The sequence below is a fragment of the Netta rufina genome (assembly GCF_964035555.1).
Source record: "Netta rufina genome assembly, chromosome: 1".
Classification (NCBI taxonomy): domain Eukaryota; kingdom Metazoa; phylum Chordata; class Aves; order Anseriformes; family Anatidae; genus Netta; species Netta rufina.
In genome coordinates, this window is record NC_140123.1 from 147,692,110 (window position 1) to 147,709,525 (window position 17,416).

General features: G+C 40.4%; 1 protein-coding gene across 1 annotated transcript in view; it reads left to right on the forward strand.

Moving 5' to 3' along the window:
- Positions 1-3,891: 3,891 nt before the first annotated feature.
- TBXAS1 (thromboxane A synthase 1) overlaps positions 3,892-17,416 on the forward strand; it is a gene marked incomplete at its 3' end in the record, with an annotated part of 227,332 nt that continues 213,807 nt past the window's right edge. The window contains exon 1 of the mRNA XM_084281641.1: positions 3,892-3,993. Within this exon, the coding sequence (XP_084137767.1) occupies positions 3,896-3,993 (98 nt within the window). The 5' untranslated portion in view covers positions 3,892-3,895. The remainder of the gene's footprint in view (positions 3,994-17,416) is intronic.

Genomic DNA, 17,416 nt, shown 5'->3' on the forward strand with positions numbered 1-17,416 from the left:
GTCATACAAGCCAGATGTAAATCCCTCTGCTCTAACACATTAATATTCTCAGTACTTTGGCTATTAAGGTCGTTTTAAACATATACAAAAAACTCTGAGAAATGTACCTTTGATCTTTTTGATTGGTCTACCTTAAAAAAGGTTAAGAATTCATTTTTACTTTGGAAAGGTTTTTGTCTTTAAATTAATATCATATATACTTATACAGTTTTGTACATGGGCTTTGTTAAAGCTTATATGTAAACTGGTTTCTGATTAATCTCATGTTTTTTAAGCTGTTCTGTGGTATTTCATTTGCAGTATTTTGTGGCTAAGCTGTCTGTGTAACAGACTTCCTTGATCTGAGGACTATGCTACAAATTTCTGTAGAGAGAAACTGCTATAAAATTTAAGCTTAACACCTTTCTGGACTTCCTTCATCTATGGTAAAGTTGGTGTGGTTCAGCCTTAATTAGATTATTATCGACCTAAAACAGATGAAGTAGAATAGCATGAGAGGATTTGAATTTGGTCGTTAGCAAGAGCTCGTGGTTAGTCTAGCTGGTTAGCCATTAGCCTCTGAAATAAATGAAAGTACATTTTCCATTTGATATGCTTTGAAGACTGGTCAAAATCCTTAACATGATTTAGGTCTTCTGAGAAGGCCTATAATCCTGCTTTTTTAATAAGCTCTATATTTCTTGTCTGAGTGATAATTTGTTTACGTCAAGCATTGCTGAGGCTCACTGCCATGCCTGTATTAATTTTGAAGTTGAAATGCATTGTTTTGGAAGAGCATTTATAAAAATTATTCCTGGAATTAGAATGGACAGGAATTTAATGTATGAATGCTTCCTGGAAAACCTGGGTTTTCTAAATGCCTTTTTTTTTTTTTCCTTTATCAGTTGAGGAGCACTTCAGCTGCTCATACTTTGAATGCACTAATGCACTTCCCTTTTTAATATTTACTGCTGTGAACATGTGTGCAAGCTTGAAGTTCAATCCTGAACAGCCAGAGCTGCTTCTGTCTTGTAGGACTGACTTTCACTGGGGAGCTCCAAGTCTGCGGTTATGGCAGTGTTGGGGAAGAAAGGATGGATGGGTATCTTGAGCATAAGTTTGCATTGAATGAGGTGGAAATCTATGGACTTTCATTGCTGCAGAAGAGAAGAGCTCCGATGACACCACATCAAGGAGCTGTGAACCTTGGTCGATATTATCTCGAAAGAAGCCATGTGAAAGCAAATGCAGATAGTGCTGCTGACTCATAGGAGATGGACAGGAAAAGGCTACTTCCACTTCTGCTTATCTCTGGCTTCCTTCAGCATGCGGTTAGTGAGGACTTCGTGTGTGTCTCCATAGTTCCTTAATATCCTTATAATCAGCCTGCTCAATGTGTCTCCATAAAAACAGCTGGGAGGTTGGTGAAAAATATTTGTGCTATTAGCTAGTTAATAAGAATGGCATTTCTTATGTAAATGACATGTAAAGAAAGAGGGGACACTGGACGTAGGACTGATAAATAGCCTATTTTTATTGCTGCCCACATCCCTGATTCCTTTCCCCTGTCCTGCTAAGTATTTTTTGGATTTTTCTGATTCTTTATGCAGCTGAAGTACTTAACTATGGGATGGTAACTGCAAACATGTGGGTCTGCAGTGACGAGTATTCCAGGTAGGTTTTGGAAATAATGTTACATGCCACCGTTCTTAATGGCTGGAGGTGCCGTGTTAAAGTCCTCTAGTAAGAAACAGGTGCTGAGGATTAAAAATAAACCCCAAACATCAACTGCAGAAAATGACAATGGTTGTTGTTGGGTGCTTGATTATGTGTTCTCTTCCAAATTGGATGCTGATGCGAGAGCCTGGTTTCTTTCAAGATGTGTGTGTTTAAGAATTGCTCATCCCACCTACCTCCCAGTGTGACTGGGACAAGTCTCCAGTGTAATTCTTAAAAAAATAAGCAAGGTCTGTACTTGGCTCTGTGTTTGCTGAACTTAATAGGAATTCAACCACAGTCTTGAATAGGAGAGTATCAGTCTTCTGTATGCAGATAAATATGACCTTTAATTAAAAAGCCAAGTAAATGAAAGCACAGTGAAATGGGAATATTATTTTTTAGCTTCTACATTTGTGGTGGTTGGTTTTCTTTCTCTTTTTTTTTTTTTGAAGAGACTTTAATGCATATAGTTATTTGACTTTTAAAAATTATTTTCTTTCTTAAAGTCCCACAGGATCAGTTGCTGGTTGGGATTGGCCTGTGCCCACTGATTAATTCCTTGCGTCACTGGTCTTGAATCTTGTTGCAAATGTTCTTGGAGAACTTGGCAGCCGCAAACTGGCAGAGCTGTTATTGACCCAGAATAGCAATAGCAATGTTAATACAGTAAGCAAGGTTTTCTGTGATCTGCTGTGCTATTCTGTGGAGCTGACGAGCTGGTTACCACCTTTTACTTATTCTGCAAGGATCTGAGGATGGAAGGGAATTAATGCAGTTGTGAAGCCCAGAGAACCAAAATAGCAGTGATTCAGTTAGAGTAGAGCCAAATCTTCTTAAAATTAAACTCCATTGTGTTAGAGACTTTACTTTTTTGATACCTATATTATTAACTTCTCTGATAAGAGCAGGAAATGTAATACAGTGATATTGGAGGAGCCTTGCACATTAAATCTAAGCTATTATCTTGGGGTTGTGTGAGAAGAAACTGCTCTTCATCTGGTGTGTTATGGGAATCAGATGTTGCAAACTGTTTTTCAAGGTTACCATGTAATTCACAAACCTAGGTTTTTGGAATAGTTTTAGTTTCCTTAACTTTCAAACAGGCTGTATGGAATATGTGGGAAGGCTGCAGTGCATATATGGGTATTTATATCTTCGTAAGTAACAAACAATATACTGCGTAGTTTCAGAGAATTTTGTCATGGGCAAGTGTTTACCCCAAGTTGCAGCAGTTCATGTTGCAATCTGGAATATTTTTTATACTGGTATTAACTAACTTTGTGTGTGACAGGCTGATGGTCTTCTTTCATAGATGTGCTTCAATGTTTATATTTATGTTAACCTTGATACTACAGATACTCTGGTTACTCCTGTACTGTATCTCCAGAGAGGCTGGTTAATGGTACCTCCAAAGGGGGCACTGCATTGAGCCAGGAAAATGTGCTGTAATACCTGTGAACCTGAGAGGAGCTGGTCAAACAGTGCTGCACGTGTGAATCAACTGGTGCGGCTGACCTGACTTACATGCCTGGTGCTGCAGTTGGGTTTTGCGCTCATTACTTTCTCTTTCTATATGAGTCTTGTAGTAGTAGCATTGGAAGAGCTTTTCCCTAGTTCCTCCTTTTAGTTGTGAAAATTTAAAGTTTATTGTCTTCCGTTTTTTTAAAGTATAACGAGTTTGGAGATTTAGTGCTAATGAAATTGTCTATTGCAGAAATGCTCTGGTTTTGCTACTTCGCAGAATGCCACTCTTTGTATTCTTTGGGCACCACTGACAAGTCTTATATTCTTCTTCCACAATCTGTATCGTGGTCAGGCTCTCCTCCCCTCTTTCTTTTTCCCCACATTTTCCCCAGTCTCCCACACTTGATGTCTAAGAACCTATTTGACCGCACTGATGTCTTAAGCAGTGGATATGTAAATATTTACTGGCATGACGATCAGCAAGAGGGAGGGGGGGAATTACTACGTATTACCCATTCAGTAAACCTTCAAGTTTTCTCTCTGAGTGTGCAGTCGATGAGAACAGGAAAGGTTTGCAGTTGGTGCTTGACTTGATGTATTTCTCTCTCTTGGTTCCTGTTTTTGTTGCAGATGTCATTCATATAGCTGTGGAAGGCTTTATCAGCTCTTGAGGAGACCTTCCCCTGCACACACACACTCATACCACTCAAGGCTGGCACTGTAGCAGAGGAAGATGGAGCTCGTAGATCTCCTGGCGTTCTCCTCCACAGAAATGAACAGTACAAGGCTCACTCTGGCTTTGCTGGCGGTCTTCGTGGTTCTGCTGTACTGGTAAGTGATAACAGTGATATGGGCCGTGCGTCACACACAAAGCCTGCCGAAGTTCCCCCAACATCTACGGAGTCCTTCTATTCTCAAGGTGAAACTGGATGATAATTGGCTGGAAGGGATGTGGAGGGTGAGGAGGTTTGGAAGCAGAGGTTGAAATGAATGCTCACAAAACTCATGTTGCTTTTTAGAGAGTTCTGTCTCCTTGCAATGTTTTGCCTTAAGTGTTTTACAAACAAACTGCTAACAGAAGTTGTCATCAAAATTAAGAACTTATTACTGTTGGTTTCTTGTTAATTTCTTCAGGCAGCAGGAGCATTGGTGCTGGTCAGAAAGAAACAGTACTCGTTGCAAGGTCTCGTTGGGCTCTTTGTACTATGCTGCACAGTTGTCACTTGCCAGTTTTCTTGGCTTAGGTTTATAGGCACTTTAACTGCTGCTTGAATTTCTTCTCTTTTTCTTTCCACACTGAGTAATAGATACAAATCAGAATAACAGCAGCCCTACTGGTAGGCACAGTAAGCATTGCAATGAGCTATGCTGAAATGGGGGGGGGGAAGAATACTGCCCTGTCCAGATAATTTATTTTGGAAATTAAATTGGCTGATCTGGGAATGCTTTTCTGTCTGGTTTTACTTGAATGCCTTTTCAAATCCTGCTTTCCAGTTAGGAGAAAAAATATATTATTTTTTTTCCTCATTTGCATGTGTGTTTGAGAAAAGGTTTTAGGGAGAGTGGCAGGAAAAGAACCTCATAATAAAACCCAAAGCTAAACTCAAAGAAAATAATGGTGGCACCATGAGTTCAGCACAATCATTGTAGCAGTGTAAGTGGTGGATCGGTTCTGTTCATGTTTCTTTATTCTTTGATCCTGTCAAACTTTGTTCAACTTGTGTGTTAAGGGAGACTCTAGAGAGATTAAAAAAGAGTCAAGTCAAGCCTCTATTTGATGTGCATTGCCATATCAGGTAGGTAGATGAGCCTGCTTTCTTAATAAGATCTGCTCAAAACTCTGGCTCAAATAATCACAAAAGTCAGTTACACTGACTTTGAACTTTATTTGGGGGAAAAAAAATGGCAAGGCTACATCTTTCATTAAATCCACACTGTTTAACTGCTGACCTGTGGATGTGTGTAAGCTTAAAGTGGTGGGAGAGAGGCCAGAGGCAGAGACACAGTTCAGAAATGCAGCACGTGGGCTGGTGAGCTCTGGCAGCCTGTGAGGTGGCTGGGAGAGCCTGATGCTCCTCAGTAGTAAATGTCAAGATGTGCCGAGGTCTGTGAAGAAACAGAACTGTTCTGTGCAAATGTACTGTGTGTTCTGGTGTACGCTTCTCCAGAGCCTCACTTTAGGGCTCATTTTAAGGACGGCTGTTCTTCCTACTGGAGGGAAGACATGGGAGCTCTGTGCAGAATCTGGTCTTGACATAAACAAAGCTGGATCTAATGGCAGACTGAAATCAAACTTGAACCAGACTCCTGGCTGTGGACAGTCAACTGCTGAATTGAGTATGTGCCATATAATTTGCAGAAAGTCCAATTTAGGAGCGAGGTGGGAAGTTGCCTTACAGTAGAGATATGTCATTCAGTGTTTCTCCTTTCCTGGCTGAAGATGAGCTCTGTGAAGGCATCGAGTAAAGGAAGCTAGAGTTTTATGAGGAGAAATTTTTTATACCTTTACCTGTCAGTGGTTATTGCTAACTGATCTTATTGATCTGCAGGTGCAAGTTGGTTTTAGGATACTTTATTAAATACGGCTGCCTTTAGGCCACTCTTCCAATGAGAAGCTGGCATTGCTTCTTAAACTTGTAGTGAAGCATCTTGGGCAACATACTTGGGCTTATTGGTAGGTTTGCCTGGTTGACCAAGCTATTCAGATCCATTTATTTCAGTAAAATGCAATGACTGAACACATAAAGTTAGTGGCTTGAAGCATATCTACAAGCGTGGTGCTTGTTTTTCAAACCTGTCAGTCTATTCATATAAGATTCTATTTTGTATAAAACTTGTTTTATATTGCAGCTCTATTTAAGCGAATGAGTTAAAACCAACTCATGCGCATAGCCTCCTTTGTTCTCAGCTGAAACCTTGGGTTCAAGGAATTATTTAAAGAGTATGTAAGGGGTTGCTAATAGAAAGGCAGGTCCCTCATTCTAGAGATTTTTCTTATTACAATCATATTGCATGCAGAATTGTGTGTCTCTTCTAGGAGTTAGAGAACACAAGTGTTACCTATGTCAGAAGTAGTAATAAAGTAATAACTGCTCAAGTTCCTTATTCTAAGCCTTACTCTCATATTTTAATAACTTCTGAATCCCTCTTTTTTTTTTTTTTTTCCTTGCCTTTTTCTGCCAGCATTGTAACTTTTCAGAAGGGGAAGGGAGGAATTAATATTTGCTGTTGTAAAGTTTGTTATGAGAGTAACTTCTGATTGATCAGGGTTTTAACGTGTCTAATGTTTTGTGAGTACAAAGGCAAGGCAATTTGTCCACCTTTTTTTGCTTTAAAAGGCTTACAGGCTAAACAAAAGGCAGTTGTAGGTAGAGAAGTGAGTTGTTACAATTCTAGTGTGCGTTAGATTTACCATGGTGTTGTCAACTGCCATGTTATTGAGCTATTTCCTTAGCATGATTTTTGTGGATGGATGGTACTCTGTGGTTCAAATGACACCCTTGAGTTGCTGCCCATCAGCTAAGCCTCTGTAGCTGCTAGTGTGTGCATTGTAAGGCCAGCTGTGATTTATCACAGTTCAGCTGACAGGTGATATCTTGCTAAGTTGTGATAAGACCAATCTCTTCACATTTCTGCGTAAGGTGAGGTCATATGAAATGGGGGGAGAAGCAAGGGTTGGTTGGGAAAGGGAGGAGAGGCTGTAGCGGTTTAAAAATAAACTTCTGGAGAAGATACAGGTCTTAAGAGGAAACCTGGATGCTTAGGTCATTCCTTAGACTGTTTTTTATGGTACAATTCACATTATCAATGATTCTTTTCAAAATATCCTCTAATAGCACACCTGATTTCTTACATACCATCATCAGTGAAATATGAACAGGATTCTGGTAGTGTATTGTGTCAGCCTGAATTCAGTGACTGTAAGCTGTGTTTATCCTCCATATGGCCTTAAATCTGCTATAGGGAGAGGCTTTTTAAGTCAGCCGATCTAATTTTGGGAGTGGAGAGAACAGAAGCTTTTGGGTACACAATCTCTTTGGATTTAGAACAGGGTGAGCAAACATGAAGCTGCTTTTTCTGTCTTCTGTTAATGTAACTAATGTGCTCAGGTCTGCCTGCTGTCCTCCACTTACGAAGGACTTAGTTGTCCACTTCCCTCCTCATATTTACTACTTGCTATCCATGGCTCCAAGTCTTTTCCTGTAGATCTCATACCACGGATTCTTCAATGGCAGTTGCCACTTCCTTACTATTGTGGTAGACAATGAAATTTTACTGCTTTACTGAGAACAAAAAGGTGGTATATGGCTGAGTACATAAAGCCTGGTAATACCAGAGACACAACACTGAGTGCTGTTAAAAACAAACTAAAAATCAAACTAAAACAAAAACAACAACAAAAAACCCTCATGTCTATGTTGTTCCCACCCTCTATGATTTCTACTAGCCAAACTGATTATTGGATCGGTTTCTTCTAAAAGCAATTCCTTTCTCAATTCCAAGGACTGCTGTCTCTATTTGTTTAATCTCTGAATCTCAGGGTTCTTTTTCAGGCACAAAATAAAAACAAACACTTAAGGTAGGAATGGGGTTAACATTTACAAATCCTAACGATATTAGACCAATTGACTGTATCCACTGTACTGAAAAGTACAGGGGTATATCTTTGCAACATACTGTTCATTTTCCTTTCAAGTGTATGCTGAGTTGGGTATCCCATGCTTGGTTGTAGATGCAAACATTGTTTTGTGCCTTTCTTTTTGCTGTCTGGGGAGATGTTTGATAAAATGAAAGCAGGAGTTTATCTTGCTTTAAAGTTTAATGTACCATAAGCTTAGCATTATGAAGAAGCTGTCACAGCATTCAGATACCTGTGTTCAAACTGGATTATCAAGCCCTTGTCTAAACAAACCTGTTTTTTTTCAAAAACTTGGAGGTTGGATGGGAGGTGTTTGTTTATGTTTGTAAGATACATGTCTAATTGCATGCTTTCAAACATAGCAAAATATATACCATTAATGTCCTTGTCTGTTTCTGAAAAGCTAAATTGTTCAGAAAGATGCCATTTTTACATTGAAGTAATTTTATGATCACTTGTGTAACAGAAATACTTAGACAGTGAGAGACTTGGGTTGCCCTGGGTTGAGACACTGTCCATGCATTGCATAACAAGGCAATCCTGACCCAAAGCGTTTGCTGCCACTGATCAACAAGAATGAAAACTAAGCCTTCTTTTTTAAATCTGTCCTTAAGCCTGGACATTTGCATACACTTAAATGCAGCTGATACTTGCACATGGGAGAGAATGCGTTAGAGTTCACTGTCTGATACTGTATATGTAGTAGGCCACTTTAGAAGTTACAAGTTAATTTCAGGACATAGTATCTTGATACAGGTGACTTTAACGCTATTGCTTGTTTGGCATTACTTCATATCTGTGGTTTGGGAAAGCGCTATGAAAGAGAAAGCTTAGGTATATCTGTCTCCAAATAAAACTCTGCTAAGGTTTTGCAGAACCTTGTTGTTTGGGCTTGAGTTGGGCAAAACTGAGATCAAATACATCTCTATGCTTATGGTTTGAGTGCAAGCCTAGGCTGAGGAGGTCATTCTCTCTGGCACATCCTTATATAGCTTCCAGACAGATCCATCATCAGGCTGTACAAAACCTGGATCCATTCAGAAAGATGCACCGGTTGTGGGTGGGTAGGTCCAGACTATTCCAGCTCTCTCTAAAGCCATCAAAGGCACAGTGCTATAAGGTCCGCTGTGTCTGGAAACCAAAGCCTGGATATGGAGCACCAACACACATCCGTAATGATGCATTGCTCTGCTCTCATGTCAGGCTCATTGACTTGAGAGGTTCAGAGAGGCATCCTACTCCTCAGATGTTTAAGCAAGCTTGTTTCACCTGCTGTCAGAAAGCAGGGCTTTGCAGACAGCAAGTGCTCAGGGGCTGGTGCTCCTGGGCTGCAGCTGGGCTCTGGCTGCACTTTCACCAGGCTCTGCCTGCTGAGCTCTTTTCATCTTGTGCATCCCTCCCACAGCAGTGGCTGACTTCAGGTTTAGGCTATCAGGCTGTGATTCCTTCTCTTTTACCTAAATCAAGTGACTCTGGGTGAGCCTGAGAAGGAGCAGGGTCTTCCCCTATTACAGCTTGGTAGTTTCTCGGTTTGCATTGATTCCAGCATTACGTTCACAGGGGAAGAAGGCAGGGAAGTGTTTTTTTTTGTTTTTTTTTTTTTTTTGTTCTGTTTTGTTTTGTTTTGTTTTGTTTTTGTTTTTGTTTTTTTGTTTAATATTCTGTTAACCCCAGCTTTTTTATTTTTTCCTAAAATGGCCATTATGTCGGTGGAAGTCATTCTGCCCCCCTTTATTCAAATGGCCCATTATGGAAGCTAGAAGGATCTGACTCAACAGGAAATATCAGCAAACTGCTGTTGATGACAGAAAAAGCTAACAGATTCCGAATGGTCTTTGTCACGCAGCTTTACATCAAGCAAATCTGGAATTCCCACTAACGCGTCAAACATAATTTGATCCCACAGCTGTGCAATATACGGCCTCCTCTTCCAGCTAAATCATCTCTAGGTGAGCCTGAGAAGGAGCAGCATAAGCTGCTAAATTATAATTTGGAGAAGTGCCATACCACAAATGACTAAATGCTTTCTTCCTTTGAAAACAAGGTAGATTTGATCATCCAGAATGAGGTTCACTCGCTGCCCTGATTATGCTGCTTTTAAGTAAACAAAGTTCTCTATTTTGGGGGAGAGGTAAAACAGTCTTCCAGAACTGCAGTTGTATCTTCAGCTTTATTCTTTGGGGTTCCCTCAGGGGCTGAGTTGTAACACCGCTGTTATCCTGTTAAAGGTGGTTCAGCCTTTAGTGCTGAGAAATTTGTTTTTTGCTTGCTTGCCTGCTCTTCATTACAACTCTGAGACCTCTCATGTTCATTAAAAAAATAAAAATAAAAAAATAGGGGTTGCATGACCAGTAGTGCCAGTAGTGTTTATTCGAAGGTCCTCAAGTGCTTGTTGGTTGTGGTGTTTTTTTCCTTTTTTTTTTTTTTTTTTTTCTTTTTCAAAGGTACTTTACCCTAACACATGTGTAAAGGCATCAGTCTCCAGCCTATTTATTCCTCATGGTTTTTGCTTTTCCCCAAACACTTTCATTCCTCATCCCTTAAGCACAATTGGATTTTAGTGCAGGGAGATTATAGTGTTAATTGTAGGCTAAGGTATACCTACAAGGATAAGTTAGCTTCTTTTCATGAAACAAGTATATTCACCTCTCTCTCTTCTGACATCGTATCCAGATCTAGCATCCACTGGAGCATAACCAGTGAGTGCTGTGAGGTTAGCTGATGCATGCAAATGCCACTGGGTGACAGGAGCTGGATCCAGCCCTTAAGCAGTCCCATTTCTGCTTTCCCCTCCTGCAGGGCTAGAATGGACTGGGTCTGATCTCGAGTGGGTTACATAGACAGGAGAGACTGGCAAGGGACTGTGCAATTACTCTGGCCTCTCCACCAGGCAGCTCCTGCCTGGGAGTCTTCTCTGGTGTTTTGTTTAGCTCTCCTGGACTAGCACGTTGGGTTTAGCTTCTGATCTGCTGTTTAGCTTTGGGCAGGTTGGTTTGTTTATCTTGGCAATATGCAGACACCTCACACTGTAATTTTCGGTGCTCTGCACTAACTTCTGGGAACTCCTGCCTCCATCTATTGACTGTATGAGGAACATGAGGAGCTTAACACACTGTCCGTGGTGCACCAAACAGGATTGAAATTAAAGGAGGAAAGAAGGCAATGAAAAATCTACCTTAGCGAGAAGGCTCTGGCTGCTTGAGCAATGGGACACTCCATCCCGTTGCGCAGAGGCAGTCTCTTGCTGTGTCTGTGCAGTGAATTGAGACTCAGAGAGGTCTCTCGGGGCACCTGATTTCTCTTTAAAAGAAAGCTGCCTACTATTCTTTGTTTCATTTTGTCTTTCCATCAGGTTTCATCAATGACAGTGTTGGGTCTGTGTTGTCCTCACTGCTGGCTCACTGTTAACTAACGCCTTTGACTGCTGTGTCTTGCTCCTCTTTAGGGAAGTTTTATACAGTATTTAACGGAGCTGCCTGAAAACCATTTTAAAATACAATATTGACATATTATTCAGACATTATAATTAATGGTTTCCCATGACATACCTGAATCCTTTAGATTTTTTTTTTTCCCCATTATCTCCCTAGGTTTGTTTTTTGTGTGTCTTCCCCACTGAAAACAAAGTTTACTGTTCGGTGAGCTCACTGTGTGCTAACTGCTGATAATTCACCAGCAGAAAAAGGTTGAAGTATTTTCTGGTTTGGGTCTGGAAGTGCAGTTATTTCAATTTCACAGAAATGGTGAATGAGTTTGAGAAAATGATGTTCAATGTCAATCTCTTTGTTCCCTTTCTTTATGGACCATTGCGTAAACTGGTGACCATTTCTTTTAAACTCTGTTTGCTCATTTTACATGCATTTTCTATGGCTGAAGTAACATTGCAGGTCAACAGGGATATGAGAATTTTAATGCAGGGGCCATCTAACATATGGGAGATTGTCCATATAGTAGTTTCTTCCATGGCTAGCACTTTCAATGGCTCTGAAGAATGTATACAGTTGGTCTGGGATAGTTTTCTAAGGAAGCAATAAACAGGTGAAAAGGGCAAAAACTTATATTTGTTTGGTGGCAGTTGTTGTTGTTTTTAATAGGAAAAGAAGCTGAATGTGTCCAGCAATGGCTGGAGAAGGACAGGAACAAAGGGCTGGGAACAGAAGGATATGACTCCACATTAAGTAGAAGGGGGCTGTTAGAGATTGAGACCAAGCATGTTTGGGAAAGTTGAGGCTGGAGTAAAGGAACTCAGCTGAGATATATGTTGGGAGCAGAAGGGCATGGGGTCAGTGGCTATATGCTTGTGCAGGCAAAGTCTACTTCCTTGGAAAGAATAGTTCCTTTCAGCTGATAGAAACCTTGTGATACTAGTTGGCCGTTGAGGGATAAGGGAAGGATGAAAAGGCAATGGACTTCAGAAGAGATGTGTAATTGGTAACTATACGATCACAAGCTCCTTCTGTTTGAACGCTCTTGGATGGGAACTATTGGCAGAGTTTTGAACCTGTAACCCAGAGTATTCTTTTAAGTTATTCAGTAGCAATAAATCTGATGTAATCTGTGCATGTATGTTTGTGGTTTCTCGTCCAAAAAGCTCCAAAGAGCTTTTATGTAAACACCCTCTCAGTAGAGCTATAACAAGATGAAGAGGTTGTGGAGGCACGTGGTTTGAAATGTGGGAAAGACATGAAATATAGCCACCCTGGGAGAGGAAGGAACAGCTAAGTATGTTGCATGCTAGCAGGAGGAAAAGAGTGAGAGAAGAAATGGTGGTCAGGACTGCAAGGGCCCTCTTCCAGCTCTTAAAATATCAATGTGGTTTGCGTGTTCTCCAAAGACTTTAACAAATCTCTGAAATACACATCATGGGTTGAGGTACAGCAGTGTCTCCAAGAGATCTCAGTATAGGTTTCATGGAAGGTACACTGAGAAGCTGAACATCTATGTAAGGATAGAATCATTAAGGTTGGAAGAGACTTCCAAGATCATCTGGTCCAACCATCCCCCTACCACCAATGTCACCCACTAAACCATGTCCCTAAGGATCACCCACTAAACCATGTCCCTAAGCACCACGTCCAACCTTTCCTTGAACACCCTCAGGGACAGTATATTGCAGTGAGTAAAGCACCACTATCCTGGATTGTTTTATGTCTCTAAAAGTTATTTGAGGTATATCTGGCCTGCTCTCATCTCCTCTTAAGAGCCAAGAATAGGTAGTACAAAGATAAATGATCCACAGTTTTATGTTAACTCTTACTAGCTATGATAACATGAGGTCTTTGCAGTTCAGAAGAATAGTATTTTAAACTTTGTCTACCAGAAATGTGTAGACTTGAGGTAATTTTTCATATTTTGGATACAATGCACAGTAGTTACATTTCTAAAGTTTAAAATTATTAGCAGTAGTTAATTAGCGGTTTCACAACTTATTTTCTTTCCTGATAATATGACTTTTTCTTAGTACAAATGGAAGTCATATCAACTGTGAACTCTGACACAGAGCTCTGTTGTTGAAAGAAAGATGATCAGCTCCTGGGTGTCAGTCCTAGAGTGAGGATGCCTCCCCAGAGCAAGGTTATGGAGGAAGGCTGGAGTATTCCTCTGGGTACACAGTGGTTGTAGGACCATAAAAATCTGTGTCTTCAAAGGCCATAAGGACTGGAGTATTTACAGTGTAAGGCTATTCATACAGCCAGGATGCAGGCTGCAATTTGAGATCTGGGATTTGAGGAGTTTGTCCCTTAACCTGCTTCCTCAGTTTCAGTAGAAGTGAGCTATTAACAAGCACTGTAGGGAGGACCTCATTTCCATGACAGCTAGTGACTCAGTTCCTTTTGCAAGCCTTGACTGTATCACTGATGGACATTTTTCTACTTAATTTTTGACATTTCTGGGGCTTTTGTGCAGTAAAGCCTTTTCTCCCTCCTTCCCCCCTTTTTATTTACGTTCCTGAGTGCGAGTGTAGCCAAGCAGCGAGCTCAGTGCCATGGAAGCATTTTATATTTTGAGCAGAGATAAAAATCTCATTCCTTCTATAAACAAAACAAATCAACAGATGATGCCCAAGAGAACCATTTCTCTATAGCCATTTTCCTCCAGCTGCTTTCTATTCCGTGCGGCTTGCAATGCACCATATGAAATACGTGTGTGCCTTTGTATGTGCAGAACACAGGTTTCCTCCAGACAGTGGCAGCTCCGTTGAAAACAAGCAAAAAATACTACCTCCGCTATTTTTCTTCTACAATCCTGTAATAATAAGATTACTAATAAATAGATTACTAATAGAGTTATTTGGTCATTTCATAGCATGTAGCTTAGCAATGCAAGAGGATATGCTGAAGGAGCTCTGCAATTGCAGCTGCTACGTCTTTATTCTGAATGGGTTCGGGCTATTGTCTGTGAAAGGATGAGGGGCAGAAATAATCTGAGTGAGCCTGAGTGCATCATAAACAGGCGGGGATGAGGACACAGCCAAAAGGCTTATTTGAAGTTTGCTGCTCTGCAGGTGCTTTCATATGCCTGTGCCTGTGAGGAGCTTGTGTCTACTGCTGCAGTGGCTTTGTGGCCAGGTACAAGCCTGTTGGAGGAATAAGTCTGGTGGAAGGCATGAGAAGTGGCCCTTCTAGCCTGTTGAAGGTTCTTGGTTGTTGACAGCTCTTGCTTTCCTGCTTTTATTTAGTGAACAGTTCAGAGGCTCAAGCAAATGGCCAAAAGCCATGGTAGAGAGGGGTGAGACCAGCAGCATGGAGGGAGATCAGGCATGGAACAGAACAGACGGTGCTGGATGAGGACATGGCAGAGAAAATGCGCTGTGAGCTCCCACATGGTCAGGAATAGCTTCAGGTGAGTTCCTGGCAGAGGGGCAGCTGCAGGTACCTCTTATCTCAGCAGCATCTTGCTGCTCATCTCCTCCCTTCTGTACAGGAAGAGGGGGGCTAAGCCAGATGTTCCTCAGCTAGGGCCTGGAGGAGTCGCATTTGTCCCTGCGGGGGGATAGTCAGTGGCCTCTGAGACTTGGAGGAACTTGGAGCTGGTGTGGGGGGAAGCGATAAAACTTGGCAACACCTCTTCTTGTTTCCTCACAAAGTGTGGTTTAGAACTGATGGGAAAATACTGTGGCTTCTCATCCAAATAGCTCCCAAGAGTTTTTATGTAAACAGCCTGAATGTATACATGTATGTATACACATGTATACATATGTATATATATATATGTGTGAGTAGGAACAAGCAGTTTTTAAGAAGAGAAGCAAAACATAACTGAGCTGATCCATGGATAGATCATGCTAAGCCCCCAAAGCAACCCCCTTATCCCATCCCTAGCCAAATGACTTCTGGCAGCCAAGGAAGTAACCTTGGGTAAAAACAATAGAACTTTTACAACGGGGATGTTAGCTACTGACTCTGGATGTATTTTATGACACCACCTTGGTTTAGTCTTGTTTATCTTCATTCTGTGGTAGATACACTATCCTGAGTTTCAGGAAAAAACTGCAGCCTGTGCATGCAACTCCAGCATCTATCATTAGGCTATGCGGGCTGCGCGCTCATGTTCATCAGCACTGGATCACTCCTCAAGACAGATCTAATCTGGACCAGGGCAGGCATGTGAAACAGTTTTAATTTAATCAATTGGAGTAATTTATACCATTTCTGTTGTGCTACTGGGAGAAGGCAAGCTGTACCTGGTCTGGTTCAAAGTTCACTTTTCCATATTAACAATTTGGAATTAACAGAGCTTGTTTTAACAGATCAACACTTCTGCATTGTGTGGATGAGATGGTTTTGATCAAATGTTTCTTGTCTAAAACTGGATTTGCTGTATCATTAAAACAGGGTCCCAAAATTACTTGAGAATTTGATTCCCTTTACTTTGTGTAATTGCCCTAGTAACATTAAGGAACAGCAAGAAAAGGTCAGTAGAAATATTACTTACCACCATGTGGAAATTAATAAGTTTTGTAAGTAATTAATCATTTTTTTTAAGTCTTGTATTTGTGAATGAGTTTCTCAATGTGATTTGTTTGTGTCCAGGCATTTAGACCAGTAATATCGTTCAGGTTTAAACTCAGAGCTTTGAGGAGATAAAGTGTTGTAACGTAGCTGACTTGTTCTCCAAAGAAACAAAATATTTTAGCTGCTCAGTTCTTCTGAAAAATTGTCTTTAAACAGAGATAATGAGTAGTCAGAAATCTTGTCCCAGTTGTTGGTGGCAACCACTGGTTATTTTTTTTTTTTGTGATGTTATTTTGTGTCAAGTTATAGAGCTGACTGTGAAATTTAAAAATGTTTTTGTTAACTTTACGTAGAAAAATTGTCTGATTTGTTAACCAAGAAATTATGATCTTTTAAATAACTCCTATAAGCTGGTTTACCAGTTTAAACCCTTTAAATTCTTAGGCTGAATTTTGCTTGCATTATTTAGACCAGTGATAAAGCATCTTGTTCTTTTTCTTTCCTACCTGAGAAAAGTTAGAAATAAGTCTCTTACCTCTTGACTTTGACAAGGACCTTTTTCTGGCTAAAAGTGTTGCTAAACATAATATTGATACTGTAAAAAAACTAACCCACACAGAAACACAAGCTGCACCATAAATCTTTCTCTGACGCTGCTCTCACTGGTTATGTAAATAAAAGAAAATTGATGCTGTTTGTAGAATTGTGATGATCCGGGCAAAATTGCTCTTGTGTGATAGAAATTGTATGCGCGTATGTGTGCCCTCTATCTGTCCGCCCACCCACCCAACTCCTGTTGTTCTGGTTAGCTCTGGAGCTGGCATACATACCACACAACCACTAACTGAGGCTGAAAAGGTCCTTTCTCAAGGTTTCTGAGAAGATCATTACAGTGTCTCTTTTTATCTTTTCCTTGCTTAGCAAAGACCTTTTGATTGAAAAATATATTGTCTGGTTTGGAAGGAATTACTGTATCTAGTCAGACATTAATGACTTCCAATGTGGTGGATTTGGGTTCCTGTGCCAAACAGTTCATAGAGATGTAGTATACTAAGGGACGTTTCAGCCCTGTGCCTGTTGATCCCCAAGGATGCAGCTGATCCATCTATCTATCTGTACACTTTTTTTTTTTTTTAATTACATTGCATCTGTCAATAACTGATGGCCAAAATCATTATCAATGTGTTAATTTAAAGATCAGTCAGCATTTTCAAAGGCTGGGCAGTTTCAAGAGCTTTCTCTGAGCAAGTTGGAGGCTTTGTCTTGTAGGCTGTGAGCAAATTGTTACAAAACACAAGAGAGTTGGTAGGAGTTTGTGGAATCATAATTAATTGACAATGGTTTTTCAAAAACCACTTCTTCCAATTTGAAATAAGCTGTTAAAATAATTTAGAAGTGTTATGATAGTCCCTTGATACATGCTGGTAGCTTTGGGTTAAACACATAAATAATGCTGAAAGAACTATATTTAGTTCCAGACTGATCCAAGGACAAACTGAAAAACTGAAGGTCAAATAACAAAACAAAGAACAGAAAATTATAGCCCTCCTTATTCTGCTCTGCAGCATGCTGCTTGGCAGCCGTGAAGGTTCAATACTGGGGAATTTGTCACTTACAACTCTTTATGATTTGTACTTTAAGTAAAGCAAGTAAGCCTGGA